This window comes from Ailuropoda melanoleuca, chromosome 9 (genome assembly GCF_002007445.2).
Source record: "Ailuropoda melanoleuca isolate Jingjing chromosome 9, ASM200744v2, whole genome shotgun sequence".
Taxonomy (NCBI): Eukaryota; Metazoa; Chordata; class Mammalia; order Carnivora; family Ursidae; genus Ailuropoda; species Ailuropoda melanoleuca.
This window is the reverse complement of record NC_048226.1, coordinates 101,083,943-101,107,363: the sequence shown is the minus strand read 5'-3', so window position 1 is coordinate 101,107,363 and position 23,421 is coordinate 101,083,943. Positions and strand designations below refer to the sequence as shown.

The 23,421-nt window shown below is 58.8% G+C and overlaps 1 protein-coding gene across 10 annotated transcripts in view; it reads left to right on the top strand.

The window, feature by feature from the left end:
• Positions 1–23,144, top strand: part of SLC45A4 (solute carrier family 45 member 4) — a 74,616-nt gene extending 51,472 nt beyond the window's left edge. For 6 of the 10 annotated variants that reach the window (XM_034668680.1, XM_034668678.1, XM_034668676.1 and 3 more), the window contains exons 3-9: positions 14,160–14,348; positions 16,252–16,431; positions 16,983–18,004; positions 18,643–18,742; positions 19,855–20,066; positions 22,068–22,421; positions 22,680–23,144. In XM_034668680.1, coding sequence (XP_034524571.1) covers positions 14,160–14,348; positions 16,252–16,431; positions 16,983–18,004; positions 18,643–18,742; positions 19,855–20,066; positions 22,068–22,421; positions 22,680–22,703 — 2,081 coding nt within the window. In that variant the 3' untranslated portion in view covers positions 22,704–23,144. Of the gene's footprint in view, positions 1–261; positions 1,396–2,500; positions 2,642–8,657; positions 8,886–14,159; positions 14,349–16,251; positions 16,432–16,982; positions 18,005–18,642; positions 18,743–19,854; positions 20,067–22,067; positions 22,462–22,679 lie in introns of those variants that run through there. The other 4 variants (XM_034668679.1, XM_034668681.1, XM_011227919.3 and 1 more) reach the window with 4 other exon arrangements.
• The last annotated feature ends 277 nt before the right edge of the window (positions 23,145–23,421 follow it).

The following is a 23,421-nucleotide window of genomic DNA, read 5'->3' as shown; positions in this document are numbered from 1 at the left end:
CGTGTCCACTTGCAAAATATTTTCCAGATGATGGTAATTTTGTCATAAAAAAATCAACCATCTGAGTCTCAACATCGCGCACGTAGGTCCCGTAGTGTGGCGGTGGAGTTTGTGTCCGGGTGCAGCGTGGGTCGTCTGCCCGTCCGTCCGGGTGCAGCGTGGGTCGTCTGCCCGTCCGTCCGGGGGCAGCGTGGGTCGTCAGCCCGTCTGTCCGGGTGCAGTGTGGGTCGTCTGCCCTCCATTGAGATATGGAGGCATCGTAACGCTGGTGAGAGGTTTTGGGAACATCACAGGGAGTAACTTTAAACTTCACCTTATCGTTGAGAATCTGGAGTAACTGTGTCAGAAGTACTGTACCTGCCAGTCTGGATGGGCTCACAAAATGGAAAACGGGGGACCTGGAGACCCGAGTTTGTTTGAGGTGGTTGGGGCTGGGCGAGGGGCGAGTCCAGGTCGGGTGGACGGGCTTGGACGAGACCTGGGCCTGAGTTTCCCCACGGGAGCTGGGGGCAGAAAGTGGCCAGAGCCCTGGAGGGTTCCGTCAGCAGGAGGTGGGCTGGGCAGAGGGCGGGGAAGTCTGCCCTTGCGTCCGCTGGAACTCAGTTATGTTTTACTTGAAGTTCCTTTTAGACTCAACACCCGCTTACATTTCGCTGTCATTTAACAGCGTGACTAAGGAGATTTGCTGCCTGTTTTGATGGTAACTGTTTTGACCCAGCAGAACTTTTGTGCTGTGCCCCACACTCTTCCTCTTCCTCCAGCCCCGGAGGCCCCGGGCTCAGAACACTTCCCCATTCTCACACCAAGCCCTGGGCAGCCTGCTGCCTGTAGCTGGTTCCTCACTCGTACAGACGCCCAGGGAGCGTGTGCAGGGTTAGCGGAAGGCCTTAAGTTCCCCATATTCTCTCACCTTGCCAGATCATGACAGCAAAGCAGAATTTAACCACAGCCCAGCCGAATTTGCAGGCTGTGTAGACACAGCAGTGTTGTGGGTTTGAGGGGCTGCTCTCCGCACGTGACTTAACACTCAGGGTTTTTATTTTATTATATTTTAAAAGGATTTTATTTACTGAGAGAGAGCGCAAGCCAGAAGGAGCAGAGGGAGAGGGAGAAGCAGGCTCCCCGCTGAGCAGGGAGCCAGACATGGGGCTCGATCCCAGGACCCTGGGATCTTGACCTGAGCCGAAGGCAGACGCTTCACCGACGGAGCCCCCCGGGCGCCCTGTGACACTCAGGATTTGTAAATGGGGCTCCTGTGCCTCTGCTGTATCTCACTTGTTCACCTCCGCGGAGAGGCGAGTGGTGTCTGAGCAGAGGAGTGGACTTTGCTGTTGGTTGTCTCCTGAACCGTGTGGGGCGGGATCCTGGCCCTGGCGCCTCTCACCTCCACTGCCGGTGAGCACAGCCTGTGTGTGCAGGTCCCCTGTGGCTCTGGGGAGGTGAGGCAGCACCCTCCTGTCCTCAGGGACGGCACACACTCTTCCAATGGCTAGTTCCTCGGCCATCGCTAGGACAGCTGCTGGGGACTTAGCTGCCAGGAGGAAGCGTCTGAGCTGAGCCTGGTGTGGTGACTGGGCCAAGGAGTGCCAGCTTTCCCGGGTCACGAGGCCTGGGCAGCATGGAGGCCACTCAGGGAGCGTAGTCATCTCAGGCCCTAGTCATGGCCGTGTGTAGGGGATTTTCTAGAGGCAGGCTGTCGGTCTGATCGGGACCGAGGGGTCAGATAGAGCCGGCATGTTCCCTGACTGCTGCTGGGAGCCTTTCATGGTGAACAGCAGGTGCTGGTGGGGAGCTCAGGCCCCATGGGACGCTGAGGGTGATAGCAAAAGGCAAATGTTACAATGGGGAGGGCCCTCACGCCAGAGCCTGCCTTCCACGCCGGCCCCGGGCCTCACCTGCTACCTTTCAGTCTCCCCAGAGGTCCCGGGCGAGGCCGTCTGGTTGGGATGTCATTTCCTTTGGTCCTTTTCTTCAAAGCAGGCTGCCTCCTGCTTGTACTGGGCCCAACCGGCCTGAGGCTGCAGGGAGGCTGCTGGGGGTGGGGGGTGCTGGGGGCTGGGCCTAGACGGGTGGAGAGGGCTGCAGCGGGCACGCTGGCTGTCCCCACCTCCCGGCCTGTGGCGATTGTGTCTGCCCACGGCCGGCTGCGCTCCGTGACCTCGGGCTGCTTCTCAGTCTCCTCTGAGCTACAGGCTTGACTTGCTTTTAAAACAACTGTTGAGAGCATCTTGTCTCCCCTGTCAGTCTCAACTGTCCCTCTGTCTCGCCCATCCGACTGTCCCTGTCGTCCCTCTGTCTGCACCGTCTGTCTGTCTCTGCCTCGAGCAGCTGTAGCTTCTTTCAGGCAGCCCTCCCTGTTCTGCATTCGAGGGGAGCGAGGCTCTGGGAGGTAGTGGGCCCGCCTGGGCGTCCCCCCTGGAGCAGGTGTCCACCAGAGTGCCGGTCCCCGTCGTCCACCGGTTGCCTGCACGGCATCACCACCTCACCGTTCTTCTGCCAGGAAATAAAGAAAGTGCCAACGTCCACGTTGCTCGGGCACGGGACTTCTCAGGCGTCTGATTTCACCAGGAAGAAGAGGTTGTGGAGCCCCAGGGAGGGGCCCATGCGGTCCGTGATGGAGCATCTAAGAACATGCTCAGGGGTGAGTGGTTCCAGAGGAGGGCTTGGCTTCAGCCCTGCTCCGCTAGGCTCGCTGCCGGCCTTGCTCGCCGTCGTCAGGACCCCTGCCTGGGAGCTGCCCTCAGCCGTGTCTGTCCGTGACTCGAGGTCTGTCCTGTGGGTGTGCGGGCCCCACAGCGAGTGCCAGGCACCTGAGCGTCTTTCCACGGGACTTCCGGATGAAGGGCTGGGTGCTTGCCGGGGACCCATGTTCTCTTCGGGCACGTGTAGCTTACGGGATCTTTCTGGTCCAGAAATCGAGGGTTGTGCTTCCCACCTCCCAGGGAGGCTGACTTCAAGAAGTGGGCAATGACCTGCACTGTGTGGATGGCCAGTGAGCAGGCTTTCACATGCCGTTTCCTGAGAGCAAACGGACGCCCAGAGAACTTTCTTTTGATCATGTCATTGAGCTATTGGGTTGTTCCCCCAATGCTTTAAACTCCCCACCTACCGAAAGCTTGACAGCGCTGCAGCCCCAGTGACGGAGGGAGGGAGGCTCGTGTGTGGAGCAGCCCACGTGCCAGGGGCTGAGCTGTGCGCGCATGTCTTGTTGAATCTTTTCACCTGTGTCAGTGTGTCCACGTTACACAGGGGTCAGGGTGTTCAACACCTGTTCAACCCTTTCCTGGCCTCGGGCTGCAGAGCCCACAGGTCCCTCTGGTGCTCCATGGGGCCCCGCCCATCTCCTGGGCCTGGAGGCTGCTTGCACCCCTGTGTGCTGGAAAGACTGCTGCGGTCTGGGTCATGGGGCCACCATCTAGTGGGACGCATGCGGCTTGTTCTTCTCTCCCCGAGGTTTGCTGAGGGTTTTCTGTGGCAGGCAGTGGAAATGCTCTGCCGTCGTGAAGCTCACACTCCAGCAGACGGTAAAGACAACTGAGCAGGCCGTGTCGAGATGGTGATTGGTGCTGTGGTGGGAACATCTGAATGATGAAGGGAGTGTCCCTGCGAAGATGGGGTGGGGGGCATCCATGCAGGGGCTAGGGCAGGGTCTCTAGCTAGACAGCCTAGGAACAGAAGGTGGGGGGCGGGGTCGCTGGAGCCTGGGAAGGGGGGGGGTGCTGGTGTGGGGCCAGCCCTGCTGGTGGGTAGGGTAGGACCTCGTAGGCCAGGTGTTGGGAGCCGTGGGAGCTTGTGAGTCCAGGACATCCACGCATTTAGGGTCTTAGAAGGCTGCTGGCCACAAACTGGTGGGCGGTGGGAAGACATGGGAAAGCGGGACAGTTGGGGAAGTCTGTTGTACTCAAACCGCTGCCTGTCAAAGTGCAGCTGTTCGAGGGCACAGAGGAGCTGGAGGCACTGGGGAAAAAAGGGGTGGGGTGAATGGTTGGGGCAGGAGGCCCTGTGGGGGGGGTGCAGTGTGGGGGAGGGGCCCACCGTGCTGAACTCAGGTCCTTGGGGTGGGAGGTGACTTCTGGGCTTCCACCAGCGTGATTGGGTGGATGGTCACCTTTTCTACAAGTTAGGGGACCCCCAAGGGGGTCTGGATTTGGAGCTGCAATCAGGATATAGGTTCTGCACATGTTGAGTTTGAAGAATCTTTATCCTCCTCCAAGGCCTGGCTTCTCTTGGTGGGCAGCTGTTGGCTTCTGGAAGCCGCGTAGCTGTGAGAGGTGACTGCAGCTTGCAGCCATCCTGACCCAGGAGCTTAGGCCTGGCCGCAGGATTAGCCATGCATTTTATGCGCTTGAGGAAGCTTCTGGAATGTTAGGCCTAGCGCCTTGTGATGCCTTGTGCCGCTAAGGTGACATGGCGCTGGCATTGCGAAGATGCTCGCCGCAGTGTGTATTTTCGAGCTGTGAGGTGGGTGGAGCGAGGGCAGCTGGTGCTCCAGCTGGTTCCGGGAAGGAAGGAGCCCGCAGTAGCTGGGCGCCAGGGCAGTGGGAGGTTTGCGCCCTGGCTTTCCAGAGGCTCAGTGACCCGCCAAGTGAATCCAGCCGGACCGCTGAGTCTCCTCCTCCTTTAGAATGGGACCTGCATCCCCAGCGTGGGGGCATCGGGAGCCCGGTGTGGGGCTGGCGGGGGCTGTGCACGTTGATTCCCTGGAAACAGCCCAGCTTGCAGGCCGACGCAGGGGCTGGGGGGTACTTGTTTAACCAGGAGAAAGACCATTCGGAAGCCACCAGAATTCAGTGCCCCTCGGTAAGTTTGAAGGACACCATTTCCAAACTGCTGCCTCTGTCCAAAATAGCTCCTACTGACGTGGCACAGTGAGCCCCAGAGAGCCACTTGGGCAAACTTCTTTATTTTTGACCCACAGGGAACATGAACCAACTGACCACTTGCTCCTCTGTTCCTGACCTCGTGGGCACCTGTCCCCCGCCCCCCACGGCCCGCCCAGGTTGGGGGCTGCACCTTCTGGGTATCTGAGCCGCTCTTTAGCGCCATGATGAAGGATAACATATGGGAGCACAGCCTGGGTGCTGGGGACGCCTCGGAGAGCAGCCCAGCTGGCAGTGGGCTTCTGGACCTCTGGGAAGGGCTTGTGTGCACCCACACGGGGCCTGTCCCTCCTCACCTGAAAATGCCAGATGCTGTTCCCTCTCTTCTTCATCCCACTCCCTACCTTCCTGTGGCTCTGGGGTTCTAGAACATTCCATGCAGATGTAGGAGTGCCCATCCCCCTCTGCCCAGTGTAGACCCTCTCTGTGTGTGGGGGGACCCTTTCCTCTTTGGGGCCATCACTCTTAGCCGGTGGCTTCCGCCCAGTGCTGCAGGCCCAGTGGCTGTCTCTGGGGGTGCCCTCGGCCCTCGCCAGGGTTCCCCACAGGGCTCGTTGATGTATGTTCATCAGAGGTCACTCAAGGCTGGTGGGCATTTCTCACAGAGAGCTCGTTCTCATGAGTTAAGCGTTATCATGGAATTCTTGTCTGGGAATACAAACATATCTTGATGTGGAAGGCTTTGTCTATTGAAAGAAAGAATGTACATTCCTATTCCCGGTTCAGATCTTTTGTTAAACATTTATAGGCCACTTTCCCGGTCCCCTGGCTCCCCTCCCCCCACAAGTACCAGTTTATCAAAAAAGACGTCGCATTGAATGGGAGCTGCCGCGCGTGACCAGCGTGGTGGCTGCTGACTGTGACCTCACATGGCCCTCCGACGATGCTGACACACTGAGCATTTCCTGTGAACGGGGAGCCTTCCTGGTCTCACCATTGTTGTTCAGCGTCTGCCTGGGAGAAAACAAAAATTATTTACTACAGGCGGCGTGGTGTTTGTGGAGAGCCGTGCTGGGAAATGCGCTGGTGGAGGTGTCCCAGCGGCGGCCTCGCGGCGGTGGGGAGACTGGCTCGCTCGCGCCTGGGGCTGCCTGGGGGACGGGATGGGAAATGCTGATGCTTCTTGCCAATGTGCTGGCCCAGGAAAGCCGTTGCCCCTTGCCACTTGCTCCATGCCCAGCTCGGGGTGGGGGGCGCCCCAGTCGTCTCCTCGCTGAGGCCACTTAGCTGGGGCGCACTGGGCTTCCTGCTGGGCTCCAGGTGCCATGCAGCCAGGGGCTCACTGGGGAGGACTGGGGGGAACAAAACTGAGCTGGCACCGCCGCAGGTCTTGTTGGCTCCTCCCGCGCACTCCCGGCTGCCTTGGCTCTGTGGGCCCCTCTGTGGGCACTGTTCTCAAGGGGTGGACACTTGCAGGGGCCCAGTTGGAGGGGACAGATGGGGAAGGAAACCTGGGAGCTGCTGGGCCTGGTGGGTCTCCTCTGAGGATGTGCGACGGGGCAGGATCCACCCCAGTCCTCCCACCCCAAGTGTTCAGATCGTGAAAAACTGGCAGAGGCTCGTGAGGATAGAGGGCTGCCACCCAGGCGTGTCTCGAGGAGCTCACCCTGGGTATTGATTGGATGGGGGGATGAGTTCGTGGCGGTCAGAGAGAAGGTGGGAGGCCTGACGGGTTGGCAGCACAGGAAGGGGGGCAGAGCTGTGCTGGGGGGGGTGGGGAGTCCAGGTGGACAGGGAGGCTGGGGGGTTCACGTGCAGAGCATGAGGCCACCCCATTGGGAAGAGAGCCCCGCTGGAGTGAGACATGCCAGCCGCGGCCGGGTGCGGGGGGTACAGGGTGCGGCTCCTGGCACGGCTGCTCAACATTGCCTCCATCCAGCACGTGCTTTGGGTGCCCGCTGTATGCCAGGCACGATGCCAGCACTCTGCCCTTATGGCGCTTGGGCTGAGTGGAACATACGAGGACCAGCTTTGTTGGCAAGTCGGTAACACTGGTGGCCCACGAGAGGGCAGACCTGGGAGGGCTTTGGGGTAGGCCAGACCGCCAGGGGTGGAGGGTGAACGCAAGGTAGAGGCGGGGAGAAACTTGTTTGGGGATTGGCGCCGTAGGGGGAGGACGGCCTGCCACACGGCGGTGCGTTTTATCTAGGCTGGGGCGAGGGTGCGGCCAGCACCGTGCAGGTCCCAGGTGCTCTGTCGGGCTGCTGGGTGGCTCACCCCCAGCCCGTTGTCTCTCAGGGAATAGAGCCTCCAGGGCACGTGCTGTGCTTCGTGTCTTGACCTCCACTTTGCCGAGGCCTCCGCTTTGCCAAGGCCAGCTGGTGCTCTGTGCGACTACCCAGGCTTGGGATGAGTTGCTGACCCCTGTCCCTGTGGTTGGTTTCCTCATGTATTTCTAAGATTGGGGATTGAATCACATGACCGTTTGGTTTCGGTCATGTGCCTGTTCTTAGAAAGGAGTGACACCTTCCCAGTGCTCGTCTCCCCTTGTAGTGGTGCTGCGGGCCAGAGCCCGTCTGGGCATCTACGGGACGTGGCCCCAGCGGGGCTCCCACAAGCCCCCACATGTGTCCCGGTGCTCCTGCGTGGCAAGGCCGCCTTGAGCAAACCTAGGGCAGGAAGCAGCTGTTGGGGCGGGCCGGCGTGTGGTCTGTGCAAAGGCAGACGGATGAACTCAGCTGGCTCTGGGAGTCCACGCTGAGCGGACCGGGCTCCTACTGTGAAGGGTCTCCTGCCCCCTGGGCGCTGGAACGTGCTGGAAACATCATCAGCTCCTGTGCAGAGCACGGGGGCACCAGGGCACCCAGGCGCATGCACACCACTTCCCCAGCTCACCCACCGTCATCCCATCCCGAACCGCAGCGCGAGCCGCAGCGTGAGCATGCGGTTGGGCTCAGTCGCTACCATCACACATTTTCTGGGCATCCGTTGGGCATGGGGAGCTGTCCGGGGCCGTGCTGGGCTTCTGCCCATGCTGCTGGCCCTTTCCTGGAGGGACAGGAAGCCCTGTTTTCCAGAGGGTTTTCGGTGGAGTGGCTCCCTTCCCTGTCCTCTTGACAGCCAGTTTCTCAAGCCACATCCATGTTGCAGTCTGTGCTGGGAAAGACTACAGGCTTTGTGTCAGCCAGACCCTGCTGTGTCTCACACTTGCTGGCCTTGAGGAGTTCCTAGGGACACTGTCCTCGGCCCCCCATGAGCCAGGGGCCGGTGGGCCGTGGGTTAGCGGACAGTGGATGGTGGGTCGGGGTCAAGGCTCGTCTCACACCAGGCATTGGCCGCACCCAGGTGCTGGTCTGCACGTACTCTGTCTTCAGGTGCTCCTGTCTGGCATGGAGCCTCGCACCCTGGAGAGGGTTACGGGGGGTTTGTTAAGGAGGGATTACATGCACACAGTTCTCTAGTGACCAGCCCCGTAGCCTCTCAGCGCTTGGTCACAGCTCTGGGAATGACCAAGCGTGGCCAGAAGGGAGTGCTGGGCCACTGCTTACGCCTCTCCAGCTGAGGCCACGTGTCTAAGGAGTGTTTTCCATGCAGTTTCCTCTCTGCCTGTTAGCACGGTGGGCCTGGGTACTGGAGCTAGTGCCCGTGAGCATGCGCGCCCACCATTCAGGACCCGCCGGTGGGGTGTGCATACCCATCTACAGTCGCTGGGTGGCTGCGTCGTGGTGCCCAAAGGGTGCTCCTTGTCACGTGTGTGTGCTGGAGCTCTGCATCTGCCTCATTCTGCCCTCTGCATCCGAACCTGGCTTCCTGTCCCAAGGCCCCCACTCCCTGCAGGCGCAGCTGGTCGCGGAGCTGGTCGCCGAGGCCTCGGGGTGTTGAGAGACTCCAGTGTGGGGCAGTTGCTGGCCCTCTGGTTGGCCATGGAGCCGGTGGCATGCAGGAGACCTGAGCGCTGGATGTGCCCAGCAGGGTCCTCAGTGTGGCCCAGCAGCAGGAGGATGTGGGCTCTGGTGACAAGAGTGCCGGGTTCAAGCGTTGGAGCGTCCCTCGTCATCTGTACAGGCAAGTCTCCTCTCTGCGCATTCAGTCCCTCGCCGGTAGGACGGGTACAGTGGTGCCCAGCTCTCTGGCTGCCTGTGTGGATCAATGAGATGTGACTGTGCTCTGGAAATTGTCTCACGAGGTTGTCCTCGTCAGGGGGACATCGAGAGAAGCTGGAAGTTGGGGTGGCCTGGTGACCGCAGGGCATTGGGAGTTGTCCCCTCGGCCTGGTAGTTCCTGAGCACCTGCTGGAGATACAGGGGGGCACAGAGGACACCTCATCCCTTTCTTCACAGAGCTTCCCATGTGGTAAGGCAGGCCGAGAGAGGTGGTGGGAGTACGGGGTGCGGTAAAGGCCTTACTCTGGGCCTCACGGCGCTGAGCGAGGATCGAGTGAAATGATCCTTGGCATTATTCATTTTGAAAACCAAGCAGAAGCTAGGGCACAGTAGCTCCCACCGGAACAGCTTCCTGCCGTTACCGGAAATTGTGGGCCGAATATAAAAGCAGCTCCTTGAAGCCCGTGGAGAACACTGGAAACCAGAAGAAGGGAGTGGTGCTGGGCAAGTTTGCATCATTTTATCATCTTTAGTCTGAACGTGGGCAGCTACGATGGCTGGATATGTGCTCTGTTACTGGAAGGACCCAAGGACAAAGTTCGGGGCAGAGTTTTGAGCCAGGGGAACCCCATATCCTGGGACATCTCTGCTCAGATCTCTGGCTTTTTTTTTTTTTTTTTTTTAAGATTTTATTTTTCCATTTTTAAAAAATTTTTTTATAAGATTTTATTTATTTGAGATAGGGAGAGTTGAATGAGAGCACAAGCAGGGGGAGTGTGACAGGCAGAGGGAGAAGCAGGCTCCTCACTGAGCAGGGACCCTGATGTGGGACTCAGTCTCAGGACCTTGAGGTCATGACCTGAGCTGAAGGGAGACACCCAACCGACTGAGCCACCCAGGCACCTTATTTATCCATTTTAGAGAGAGAGCGCGAGTTAAGGCAGGGGGAGGAGCAGAGGGGGAAAGAATCTTAGGCAGACTCAGCAATGAGCATGGAGCCTGCCGCAGGGCTCCATCCCACGACCCTGAGATCATGACCTGAGCCGAAACCAAGAGTCGGATGCTCAACCGACTGAGCCACCCGGGCGCCCCTCTGGCTGCTTTTGAAATGTGGATTTATGGGCCAGATTTTAAGCAGCTGAGCTAAAAGCTAAAAGAATGGAACAGATTTCTGCGGGCTCCTGTTGCAGGGGAGAGTTTTGCGTTTGAGTCTACCCAAGTTACTTGTTAAAATGAGAATATCAACACCCTTCAAAGGAATATAGCAGAATGTAGAGTCTTTACACCATATCATTTATAATGTGTAGGGTACAGCTTAGTATTATTAGAGATAAAAAACAGGGAAGATGAAAATGTGACCCTTAGTCCAGAGAAGAGGCAGCAGTGGCGACTCACCCCAGGGTGGTGATGACTGGTAGGAATCGTCAGGTGTGTGTAAGTATGCTCAATGACGTAAAGGAAAACATGCTCATAGTGGGAGGTAGGAGGTCTCAACAGACAGTCAGAAACAACTGAAGAAGAAGGACCAAATGGAAATTCTAGAACTGAGAAATGTAATGTCTGAGAAGATTAGAGGAGATGGGGGATGACAGAAGAAAGACGCAGCTCACTGAAGGCTTGGTTGGCAGAAAGATGGAAGATCAGAGGACAAAGATGGAGACCAGAAAGGGACGGGGCCTCGGGACGCCGTGGCCCATGTCAGTGGGTCTGACGCACCTGTGATTGGGGTCCCGGAGGAGAGGAGCTAGAGGAGAGGGCATGAACAATTTGGAGTACTACCTGAAAATCTCCCTCGTGTGCTGAAAGACGTGTGTGTATGGCTTCATGGAGCTCAGTGGAGTCCAAGCAGGAGAAAGAAAAAGAAAACTTCGGTGAGGTTCATCATAGTCAAACTGCTAAAAACCAACAAGAAAGAGAAAATCTTGAAAGCACCCAGAGGAAGGGAAGACATTTCACATCTCCAGTCACATGAAATGTCACCGCCTTCTCTGCAGAAACGGGAATACAGCCTCACAGCTCCAGAGGGTGTTGCGGGAGGAGTTAACCCAGAGTTTTTTATCCAGCAAACATGTCCTTTAAGAATAAAAGTGAAAGAGATTTTGGTTAAGAGCATTTGCCATCAGCAGATTGCTGTAAGAAATGCTGAAGAAACTAAAGATGGTCCTTCGGGCAGAGGACGTGATAACCATGTGAACACTCGGGTCTTCGGGAAGGAAGGAAGAAATGGTTAAATGGGAGGTAAAAATAAAAAGAGTATTCCTTTTAAGTCCCCTAAACATATGACTGTTTAAAGCAAGACCATAGCCCAGAACGGGTTCACGCTGTCTGTAGATGTGATGCGTGTACCACGTGTGGCGTGAGGGGGCTTGTGGCAAAGACACAGAGACACTGGCAGGGTTCTTAGTTGCTGGGCTTCTCATCCACTAGACTGAAAAGTTGGTGTGTAATGAAATCTCTCCAGCAGCCACTTACAAAATAATAGTAAAAAGCCAATATAAAAATTAAAAGGAATGTAAGACAGTGTTGCGTTAACGTGGCCAAAAGCAGGCCGGAACAGAGGTGCGGAGAAACCAGGAGGGACAGGGAAAGCAAACAGGAGCGTGGCATGGAAGGAATCCCGTCAGCCACAGAAGGAACCCCGCTATGCAGAAGCGGACACGGTGCCGGGGAGCAGGGTCGGCAGCCTGGGTGAAGGAGAGCCGTTGATGTGCTGAGAGCGACACTCTCAGAATGTGATGCGGTGGCCTGGAAACGGATGGCTCAAGATGGGTCGTGCGAGTAGGAGGTCCGCGTGTGGGGCGCTGAGCATATCCGCCTCAGACACCACGGACCTCAGGTGGAGACGGGCACTGCCAGCCAGAAAGGGAGCAGCTCACGGGGTGAAAGGTCAGTGACGAGGCACAAGCACGGGGGATGTGTGCTCCTGACAAACAGGGCTCGGAGACGAGGACGAGCAGAATTCAGGGTTTCGCTGCCACACCCCCATGGCAGGCCCCACGGGTCCCGGGCGGTCATGTGTGCTGATCCCCTGGCACCTGGACCAACGGTGTGGGCATGGCCTGAGCCCCGAGCCACGGTGAGGTCAGGCCAGGAGGCGTGCTTGTGGCTGGGAGGGTGCAGGGGGGCATGCGGCGCTGGGATGAGACAGTTCATCTCACTGGAGAGTGGGGGCTTGTCAGGAACCCCGCGTCTTGGGTGGGTTTGGTACCACGGGGTGGGTAGGTGCAGACCTGGCAGGTGAGCGCGTTCCAGGGATGGGGCGGGCCAGCCGCAGCCCAGGGCTGGACCAGAGGGGGTTCACGGGCTGGCCTCTGCAGCCCAGGGATGGGTTCACAGAGGGTCGGTGGGGGGTCTTCTTGCCCCGTAGGTGCGTCTCAGGATTTGGTGTAGTTGAACAAATGTGAGCCCCTCCGAGGGTCCCACACCATGCAGGGACAAACCAACCAGTGACCACCGTCAGCAATGTACAGTCTTGAGGGAGCCCGTACAGGTGGTTCAGGAGGTGTGGAAACAGAGCAGCAGTGGTGCCCGGGTGATTGGGGAGGCCTCCCCGGGGAGGGGTGTCCCCCCCGGGAGCTGCAGCAGGAGACCGGCAGCAAGGCCAGGCCCTGAGAGAGAGGGCAGGCGTGTGTGAGCTCTGCAGGGAGCCACCTGCCTCCAGGTCAGTGTTTATTCGTGAAGTTGTGCCATGTTAACCATCCCAGCAAAAGTAAGAGTCCGTGACCCCGGGGGAGTAAGAACGCTTCCCGTTCTTTCGGGGACGGTGACCGTGCTGCACATGTGGCATAGTTTTGCCGGCGGACCTTTCTGAGGCCCGCGGTGCTGGGCATGGGCTCCTGCACCAGGGCACCACGTGTCTGGCCTGGGCGGCTGCTGCTCTCCCCTCTCCCTGCCTTTGATGAGGAAAGGCGAGGCCCAGGCCTGCCGGAGAAGCCGTAGCACGTCACGGGAACATACGCAGCAAGCCGCTCACGTCCCAGACATCAGTACAGTCTTCTGACTGCAGCAGGAGCGCGGTTCATCCTTCCGAAGGTTCTGTGTGGTGTGGAGGCCGCAAGCGGGAGGGTTTTTGTGGGCACCATCCGCGATGGTGCCGCAGGGTGCTTTCCTCTGCCAGACAAGCGTGGCTCCAGTGGCGCACCCCAGCACCCCATTTCCCAGTGCCCGTGGCGGTGCAGAGCAGTAGCCGGGGGATCGCAGCGTGCCGAGGCACTGTCATTGTCCAAGTAAACTTTTCACGGAGGTAGGACACAGAGAGGTGCACAACGGCAGCCTGCAGCAGGGTGACTGGTCACCAGGGACCCCAGTCCGGATCAAGAAGAGAACACACCAGCCCCGAAGCCTCCCCCCCCCACCTCGCAAGGGCCACGGCCACCGTGGCTTCTGCTGGCAGAGACTTCCGTTAGCCACTTGGACTTCATGTAAGCGGAAGCCACAGTGTGTGCTCTTCCATGGCTGGCACGGGTGGGGTCTGCCACTCACACGCAGAGCTGCTGTGTAGTGCTCTGGTGTAAGAGTGTGCCGTTCCCCTGGCGATGGGCACAGGGTTTGTGCAATAGAGTGGCAGCGTGTAGTGCGAGGGGGGTCTTCCTGCCTTCTCACTGTGCGACCCAGCACAGGTTGCCTAACCTCTCTGAGCTGGAGATTCCCCATCTGGATGGTGGGCGCAGCGAGGGGGGTTAGAGCAGAGTGGGCCTCTAGTGCCGGCTGGAACACCTGCCCATGCCTCCCCTCTCACTGGCCCCTTAGCGGCCTCTCAGAAGCCCACCATGGGCGTCGTTGAGCACGTCAGTGGCTGTGCGGCCCCTCAGAGGGACTCTTGGGGTAGGTTTCGGCCAGTGAGGCCCAGAATTGCCCAGAATGGCGGCAGGGTGGGTCCTCACTCCTACCCCGGTTCTGAGCCGATGGGGGTGCTGTGCCTGGTGCCTGTGAGGGGGTGTCGAGCAGTCGGAGACGTGGGGCCCTGGTCAGTGCTAGGGCCCCATGGGTGCCGCTTGGCGCCTGGCTGTCGGGGGCGCCCTCTCCGAGGCCCATGTGCTGGCCCCTGGCCACCCGATGCTTCCCAGTTGGGCTTCGGTGGGTTTCAAATCTCCCAGCTTCGGAGGTAGGCTCTTGGACCCTGCGCTGTCTCTGCCGGCCTGGGGGTACCTGTGGCCATGTGCGTGCCTGGTGGCGCCCCGGCCCCGGGCTGGTGTGTGTGCGTGCCCGGCCGTGACAGCCGCCGTGTCCACCGCAGGCCTCCCGGAGCAGTACTACAGCCTTACCTGGTTCCTGAGCCCCATCCTCGGCCTCGTGTTCACGCCCATCATCGGCTCCGCCAGCGACCGCTGCACCCTGAGCTGGGGCCGCCGGCGGCCCTTCATCCTCGCCCTGTGTGTCGGCGTGCTCTTCGGCGTGGCTCTCTTCCTCAACGGCTCTGCCATCGGTGAGTGTCCCTACGCCCCCCGCGTCCTGGCAGGAGCTTTGCTCCCAGCGCGCGTGTGGCGCCGCGGGGGTCAGCCTGGCCGGCCGTGGGCTGGCGTGGGGCTTCCGGGCGCTCCTGGCAGGGCTGGGGCCGGGCCCCACGTGGGAACGCCGTGGGAACCTGTTCACAGGGAAGCACTTCCTGTTGTGACCCGCTTGTTTTCCATGCGTATCTGACAGCACGTCCTGTTTCCAGCGCTGTTTCAGAAATCCCCCCTTCTTTTTTCTCCTTTTCTCAGACTTGGTATTGAAAATGTCCAGACCCAGTTCCATGCTTGTTGTTTTGTTTCGTGTACTCACGGTTTGTTCTGCCTTTGTTGTTGTTGTTTTGTTTTGTTTTTAATTAAAGCAACTCTATGTGGGAAAATAGCTTTTGCCCTGAGGGAGCCCATCAAAACTGTTGAAAACAAGACCCTGTTTTCTGGCAATGACTTTCTAAGACCGAGGCTTCATCTTTGTGCTGACCTACGCCAGCGTGCCCCGAGTCTGCGTCAAGCGTGGTGGGAGGCAGTGACGTTGCAACGCTCACGAAGAGGCCCCAGAAACCCTCAGTGTCTCAGAGGCCTGTGTGGGGACGGGCTGGGGCCCAGGAAGGCCACTGCACCCTGCTGGCCAAAAGTCCGGGGTGGGGGCACTTTCTGGGAACCTGTGGGCACGGGGCTGCTGGTGCTCTCAGCTTGTCCCCTTTAACCTCCAGAGCAGGTGTCCCTTCCCAGTGGTTGGACCCAGAGAGAAAGCCGGGGCGTTCTCCGAGGTTGTCTGGGGGGGGTGGGCCCCTGCCTGGCTCCCTGTGTCTCGCCGTGCTCACGCTTCTCCTGGGCGCCTCTCCTGCACCTGTGCTGCAGCTGACCTGCCCCAGAGCCCTGGGTCTTGTGCCCACGGCCCCTCCGCATCCGCGGGTACAGGATGCCAGCCAGTGTCGTGGACCCAGCTGTAGCTCAGCCATCGGGAGACCAGTTTGGTCTCTGGGTTCAAGGCAGGTGAGACTTGGCGTGTGATTGTCACTTCCTTTGGGTGCTCACAACCTGCTGAGGGACGAATTTTGCTGGACGTGGGGCCATTCTCATCGCTCCTGAGCCGCACCGTTCTGGAACTCCGGGCCGCTCCGAGAATGCACTTGACGACCCCGGGGGAGGTCATGAGTATTTCCCGTGGTCTGTCACCTGAGGTCTGCTGTGGTCCTCCACACAGGAGGCCCGTGTTCTTGGTGGGGTGCCTCAGGTGTGGTCTGACACACGAAACGTGATCAGTGTCGGCCTTGAAAGGTTCGTTCTTCTTGAAGCGAGTTGGAAAACAAACACGCTTACCGTGTAGCATCGGTAAGACAAATTCAAACAGTCTTCCGTTGGAAGGTGCGAAACCGCAGTGGATGACCAGCGAGACCCATCACGTGTTCAGTAAGTGCCGAGGGGGCGCCCCCGCAGGCCCTGGGCCAGGTGGACGTGCACGCTCCGCAGCAGGCCCTGGCCTGGGAGCTGACCTTGAACCCCAGTGCGGCGCGTGCACATGGGTGTGCGTGACCGGGGCTCTCATCACCTTTTCTCACTGATGTTCACTTAGTGCTCCCAGCACGGCCCTCCTTCCCCGGTGAAGGTTGGGGAGGAAGGACTATTTTCCTTTCTCAGTTGCAAAATGTGGAGGTAAGTAAGCTTTGAGGTTCACCCAACAGCTAACGCGATTGCAGAGAAACAATAACCCTGCAAATAACAGAAATGGAAAAACAAGGCCTGTCGTCTGTACTGAAAGTCTGTGCCAGGGAACACACCCCTTTCTGGCGTTGGCGAGAGTGTCGCCGTCTCCCCTTCTTGCAGGAGGCGGTCTACTCTCAGGAACTGAGATCCGACTGCCCCTGTGTGTTCGGTCAGGTCTGTCCCTCGGCGATGTCCCCAACCGGCAGCCCATTGGCATCGTCCTCACAGTGCTGGGGGTGGTCATCCTGGATTTCAGTGCCGATGCGACCGAGGGCCCCATCCGGGCCTACCTGCTGGATGTGGTGGACAGCGAGGAGCAGGACATGGCCCTTAACATCCATGCCTTCTCTGCAGGTGAGAGCATGCCCTCCCCCTGCCCTTCCCCGGCTTGTCCCGGGACGACTAGCGTGGGGCAGGCTGTTCCCAAGGCCCTCCCTCCCCACATCAGGCGGGGCAGACGTGCTGGATGGTGCTGGTCGGCGAGGCGGTGGGCAGGCCGCTGCTGACCTCTCCCTGTACTCGGGCACTGTTCACATCCGTTGGGAACAGCAGCTTCCTGAGCTTAAAGGATGGCGGTCAGTGCTGCCCAGAGTTGTGGGCAACCATCTGTTTCCTATCCTGGCAGACAGCTGCTCCTGATTCCTTAGGCAGGAGTCTCTTAAGTGAGAACTCCAAACCCAGGGTCAGCTGTAGTTTCTCATCTTGTTTTCCTACCATTTTGTCATTTTCCATCCCCAAAACTTGTCCTGACTCAGGACATAGCTATGAATGCTGGCCCTGGTCCACGATTAAGGGTAAAGGCCCTTCGAGATCTCTCCTAGCTCCTAGCTTCTCCCCCTCTGGGAGGGAGTGTCAAGGTGCCCAGCACCGTTCACAGGCTCCGTCTGTCTCTCCCACCCGCTCAGGCCTCGGCGGGGCTATCGGCTACGTGCTGGGGGGGCTGGACTGGACCCAGACCTTCTTGGGCGCCTGGTTCCGGACACAGAACCAGGTGCTCTTCTTCTTTGCGGCCATCATCTTCGTGGTGTCGGTGGCCCTGCACCTGTTCAGCATCGAGGAGGAGCAGTACAGCCCCCAGCAGGAGCGGGCCGGGGAGGCGGCCGACGCCCTGCCCCCCACCGCCCGCGGGAACGTTCTGGATGGTGGCGTCACCTTGTTCCCGGAGCACGAGCTCACGCTGGACTGCCTGAGCGTGGACATGGTGCGCAGCAAGAGCGACTCCGTGTTGCACGTGCCCGACGCCGCCCTGGACCTGGAGCCCGAGCTGCCCTTCCTGCCCGACATCGAACCCTCCATCTTCCACGACGGCTCGTACCCCGGCACCCCCTGCAGTACCAGCCAGGAGCTCACCAGAGCCAGGCCGCCCCGCCTGGCCTCACTGCTCAGGGAAACCGCGAAAGAGGACGAGACGCTGCTCGATAATCACTTGAACGAAGCCAAAGTCCCCAACGGAAGTGGCTCTCCCCCGAAAGACGGCCCCGTCGGCTACACCAGGGTAGACGTGAAGCCCTCCGCCGCGTCCGGCTCCATGAGGCGGCGAAGGCACATGTTCCGCCGGCAGGCCTCCAGCACCTTCTCCTACTACGGCAAGATCGGGTCCCACCGCTACCGCTACCGGCGGGCCAACGCCGTGGTCCTCATCAAGCCCTCGCGCAGCATGAGCGACCTGTACGAGCTGCAGAAGCGGCAGCGGCAGCGCTGTCGGCACCGCAACCAGAGCGGGGCCACCACCTCGAGCGGGGACACGGAGAGCGAGGAGGGCGAGAGCGAGACCAGCGTGCGGCTGCTCTGGCTGTCCATGCTGAAGATGCCCAAGGAGCTGACGCGGCTCTGCCTCTGCCACCTGCTCACCTGGTTCTCCGTCATCGCCGAGGCCGTCTTCTACACCGACTTCATGGGCCAGGTCATCTTTGAAGGGGACCCCAAGGTGAGAGCCCGGGGGCGCGTGGCTGCGGCGACAGCGCACTGCGTCAGAGGCGCTGCTCCCGAGGCCGCGTCTGCTGCCCGGGGCCTGGGGGGTGCAGGGGGCGGGCACACGGCGGGCAGGTGGCCAGCATGTGCCTCTGTTGCTATGGTTGGAGGGCCATAGAGAGTAGCTGGGAACGCCAGGAGCTCCACGAGGCAGGAGCAGAGCCTTGAAGTGGGGGGAGGCATTGCTTCAGCGCCCCACTGCTGTGCACCAGCCTGCCCCGGAGCTCAGCGGCTCGAGGACGGACCTGCTCTGCCCCGTGGCCCAGCTCGGCTGGGATCTGCTTCTCCCCGTGCCGTCAGCTGGCTCACACCTGTGGCTGCGTTGCCCGACATCGGGCCACGTGGCCTCAGCACAGGCTCTGGCCTCCCTCCCCTCCGGCTCCGGTGCAGGGCAGGGGCGAGGCCGGGAGGGGTTAAAACCACTTGCTCCGAGATCAGCCCATACAGTGGCTGAGTGTCCTGTTAGTGTAGCGTTCCTCACTGTTTATAAAATAAACAGCCTGCCCGCAGTTGAGATGCAAAGTCACTTCCTTTGCCCAAAGGGTGGGGCACATGATCCCTGCCCCCTGAACCCCAGTCTCATTTCTGGAACAGGCCCCCTCCAACTCGACTGCCTGGCAGGCCTACAACGCTGGCGTGAAGATGGGCTGCTGGGGCCTGGTTATTTACGCGGCCACCGGTGCCATTTGCTCAGGTAAGCGATTCTCGTGTTGGAGAAGCAGCGCTCCCTGGGAGATGCTCCGTGACGGGAAATAGGGCCGAGGTCATCTTGCTCTGGAGGTGGGCCTGACTTGGAACAGGGCTGTTGCTCTGGGGCAGAAGCATGGAAACTTGCGTGTCCAGAATGGGACACCCTGAGACCCCATGCAGGCTGTCCTTTGTATGCTGGTTCCTGCCCGGGGGCTCCTCACAGAGGGGCTCTGGCCAGGGACGGGGTCAGGGGAACGGTGGGACTGTAGGAACCATGCCCGTGAGCCTGGGAGAGGGGTCTTGTGCATCTTAGCCAGAAGGACAGAGACAGGTGGTGCTGGCATCCCAAGGCCAGCGTGAGGGCATGAGGTGTGTTCGGGGCCCGCACCCATCAGGCTGGCTGTGGGAGCAGTGTGCCACGGAGGAGAGGCTTTCCCTGGAGGTGCAGTTTCACCCTTGAGGACGGGGGTCGGGGTGACAGGCTTCAGCCTTGGGGGCAGCATGCTGCGGCACCTTCTGGGAATGGGACACGGTCAGGGTCCTGGGTCTCCTAAGCAAGTCTGGCCTTGGTCCTGACCATTCTGTATATGAACCGTGGAGGGGGAGGTCAGCTTTGTTGCAGCCTGGCTTGGACTTAAGGCTGGCCAAGGCCAAGGCCGGGAAGCAGCATTAAGCCAGCATTGTCTGTGTTTGACAGAGGAGTTCTCAGGAAAGCGTCAGAGATGCTTCCTGGGGGAGGTAACATAAGCTGCAGGGTCAGGAAGGGTGAGCAGTTTATCTCTGTAGACGGAGGGTTTTACCCATGAGGAAACCAGCCACAGCTCGAGATCCCAAGTCAAGACTGGGTGTGGGGCTGGACTAGTGGGAAGGGTCTGGGCCAGGGAGGCCCCAGGGAGCTGCAAGATGGGACCAGGCTCGGGGCTCTGGGACCCAGGAGGGCTGACATCTGAGGTGCTGGAGCCCCGGGGAGTTGAGCAAGTCACGGTGAGCTGCAAGCGGGTGGGGGCGAGTGGGCACGGGGAGGGGCTCCGCATAGCGGAGGCGGTGGCGGGCGGTAAGCGAGGTGAGCACGCAGCACGGGGCCTGTGCGTCACTGTGGCCGCGCTCTCTCTGCAGCCCTGTTGCAGAAGTACTTGGACAACTACGACCTGAGCATCAGGGCCATCTACGTGCTGGGGACGCTGGGCTTCTCCATCGGCACGGCCGTCATGGCCATGTTTGCCAACGTCTATGTCGCCATGGTCATGATCAGCACCATGGGCATAGTCTCCATGAGCATCTCCTACTGCCCCTACGCCCTGCTCGGGCAATACCATGACATCAAGGAGGTGCGTCCGTGGCGGTGGGGGGGGGGGCACGGGAGGACATGGGGGGGGCAGTGGATGAAGTGCTGGGTCACCAGCCCAAAATGCACATCAGGTCAGATCATCAGAGCCATCTGGCTCCAAAACCCATGCTCGTTCTCCACTCATCTCTAGGCAGAGCTCTGTACCTTCCACTTGGGGGACATTTGGGTGCAAATGATCCCCCTAGGTCTTTGGTTCCGAAGGGACCAGCAGAGCTGCCACCGGCCCGGGTCAGTCTGATGCACAGGCTTCCTGGCTGCAAAGGCTCTGCCCCTTCAGTGGCCTGGCCGCCGCCACCCCTGGCCACTGGCACCTGCCCGGAGGCTTCGGGTGCATCTTGGGCTTTCTGGTGGAGCACCTGGGAGGCCGCCTGCCCCCCTGTTGTCCCCTCATAGACCGCTGAGGAGGGGCGCTCAGCCAGCACTGTCCTGTGACTGACCAGGGTCAGTCTATGCTCTGAGTAGCTTGATCTAAAGAGGGAGGGGACAGGTGAGAGCAGTTCGATGGCATATTCTGTTTGTTGCAATCCAAAACACCATTATTTCAACACACTCAGTATAAAATATTGATGATTCTCCCCAAGCCTTGAAATGAGTGTGTATCTTACACCTACAGTACCTCCCGACTCAGACCGGCCACCTTCCAAAGTGCTCCGTAGCCGCAGTGCTGGTGTAGACCGTGGTTCTCAAACTTCAAACACAGACCCTAAAAGGAAAGGAAGAAACACAAAAAAGCTCAGATTTCTTTCTTCCTAAACCTAAACTATGTCTAATCTTCTCTTGCACAATTACAGAAGCAAAATAAATCCACTGTGATTAGGTGCCTACCAGATCCCAAACTAAGGAAAATCCCAGTAACAGCATTATTTTTTTAATAAGCTTTTTAGTTGGAGTATAACGTGACTACAGAAAAGTACACAAACTGTAAATGAACAGCTTAGTGGATTTTTGGAAAACAAACTGGAAAAACTAATGCAGACCCAGAAACAGCAGAAAGCTGGTCCTCGTACTAACCTCTGACCCCGTGTAGGCCTCTTGCCTGTGTTTGAACCTTGTGTGACTGGAATGTCTGCTTTGACTTCACGCCTGTGCTTCCCTCCTGTGCTTGCAGAGGGCGCTCTTCCTTCCCTTTCGTACCTCACCGTCTGGCCATAGCTTATGCTCCGTCCTGCCGGTGGTGGCGTTGGGTTCCCCCTTGTCCCGTGCGTGCTTGTGGTCCACCTGGGGTCCGTTGTGCGTGTGTGTGGTTTGACGTAGAAAAGCGTGACCTCATTGTCCCCACGTCCAGGCAGCTGCGTGACCCAGTGCCGCTCGTTGTTGGGGCCACAGGGCCCCCACCCGCACTGCTGTGCGTCCTTGTCCCAGTTGGGTGCCTGTCTGTGGGGGTGGCATTTCTGGTCCCTCTGTCTTCTTCCACTGGCCGGTCTGTCCTCAGCCAAGTGTTCTTTTTCTAAGTAGCTTCATAATAAGACCGAAACCTGGTGCTGTATGTCCTTCAACTTTGTTCCTCTTTAAGATTGTCTTGGGTATTCTTGACCGTTTACTTTCCATCTAAATGGTAGATCAGTTTCTGGGCTTTTGCATTGGAAACACATTGATTAGATCAGTTTGGGGAGAGTTATAAACTTTACTGTATAGTACTTTATAGTATAGCATTCTGCTATTCTTATAGCACATCTGTAGAATCTTTCGGACATCATACACAATCATATCATCCGTGTATAATGAGATTTATTTTTTCTTTTCCAATCCTTAATACATTTTATTTATTTTCCTTGCCTTATTGCAATGGCCAGAATCTCCAATACAATGTTGAATAGAAGTGGGACGGGGTCGGGGAGACAGGCTGAGTGGTCGCCAAGCAGCTGAGTGGAAGGCAAGTTTTGTTTCCAGACTTCTGAGCTAATATTCAAACCACGGGAATGTTGACTGATGGTTCAGCCTGCACCCACGGCCCTCACTCTTGTGCTCTCTTCTCTTGCAGTATGTCCACCACAGCCCTGGGAACTCCAAGCGTGGCTTTGGCATAGACTGCGCCATCCTGTCCTGCCAGGTGTACATCTCCCAGATCCTGGTAGCGTCTGGCCTCGGGGGCGTGGTTGACGCCGTTGGGACCGTGCGCGTCATCCCCATGGTGGCCTCCGTGGGCTCTTTCTTGGGCTTCCTGACAGCCACATTCCTGGTAATCTACCCAGAGGTGTCGGAAGAGGCCAAGGAGGAGCAGAAAGGCCTGTCTTCCCAGCCGTCAGGTGACGGTGGGGACGGCAGCCAGAAGCCCACCATCCTGACGCTGTCCCAGAAGGAGGGCCTGCAGGGGCTGGTGGAGACGGAGTCCATGGTCTGAGCTTCACCCTTGTGCACACACATTCCGGGNGGGGGGGGGGGGTTGGGGGCGTGTTGGTCACTGTTGCTTTGGTGGCAGCACAAACCAGAGTTCCTTCACAACACGGGGGGGGGGGCGCAGTAGCTGTAGGGTGGGGCTGAGCCACTAGGCGAAAACACCACACTAATTACTTTTTCCACAATTAAAAAAATCATTTGAAATATTTTTTTTAATTGAAAAAGATCTTCTAATTTCAGCTCTTTTATTCTGCAGGTATATTATTCTGCATGTTTTTAAATTATAAGCCAGATTTACAGTAGACGCAAGCAGTTTAGAGAAAAATACGATTTCATTTCCGAGGTTATAACCGAAATCAGAAGTACGTACTGCCCTTCGCTGCCTGCTGTCCGAGCCCTTCAGGCGGCGGCCGTAGCCAGTGACTGAGCCTCCCTGCACCTTGTGGGACACCTGCAGGCACGTGCTGTCGGGCCTCACGTTTTGTTGGTGCTGTGTTATCAGAGAGTATTTTTATCATTATTTTAGAAAAAAAAATTTTTTCTTTCAAAACTGGTTTTCTTAGAAGAAACAGCGTTTCTTCTTTTCCTCAGAGATTCTGACAGATGGCGCGTGGGGCAGGCCTGCCTCTGGGCAGCGGGAGGTGGCGGCCGCCCCCACCCAGCACCAAGAGGAGGCAGGGTCCCAGGGACGCCGTGGGCGGGAGCGGGTGAGCTGAGGGTGACCTGCGGGGACGGCGGGCGGGCACGGGCGCCCACGGCGGGCAGCGTCCCAACGAGCAGATGGCTCCCGGGCAGGTGCGCGCACATGTCCACGCCCGGCCCCCCGGCCCCGTCGTCTGTGTCCGAAGCTCCCCGGAGAGGTTGTGGACCCTTTCGTTGCACTTTGACTCGTGTTTAAACCATTTGTTGGGGAAATCATGAGGGCAGAGCTCCAGGCGCGGCCTTGCCCCCTGGCTCCTGCCGCCAGGCCTACCTCCGGTGTGTGGGACGCGGCCCGG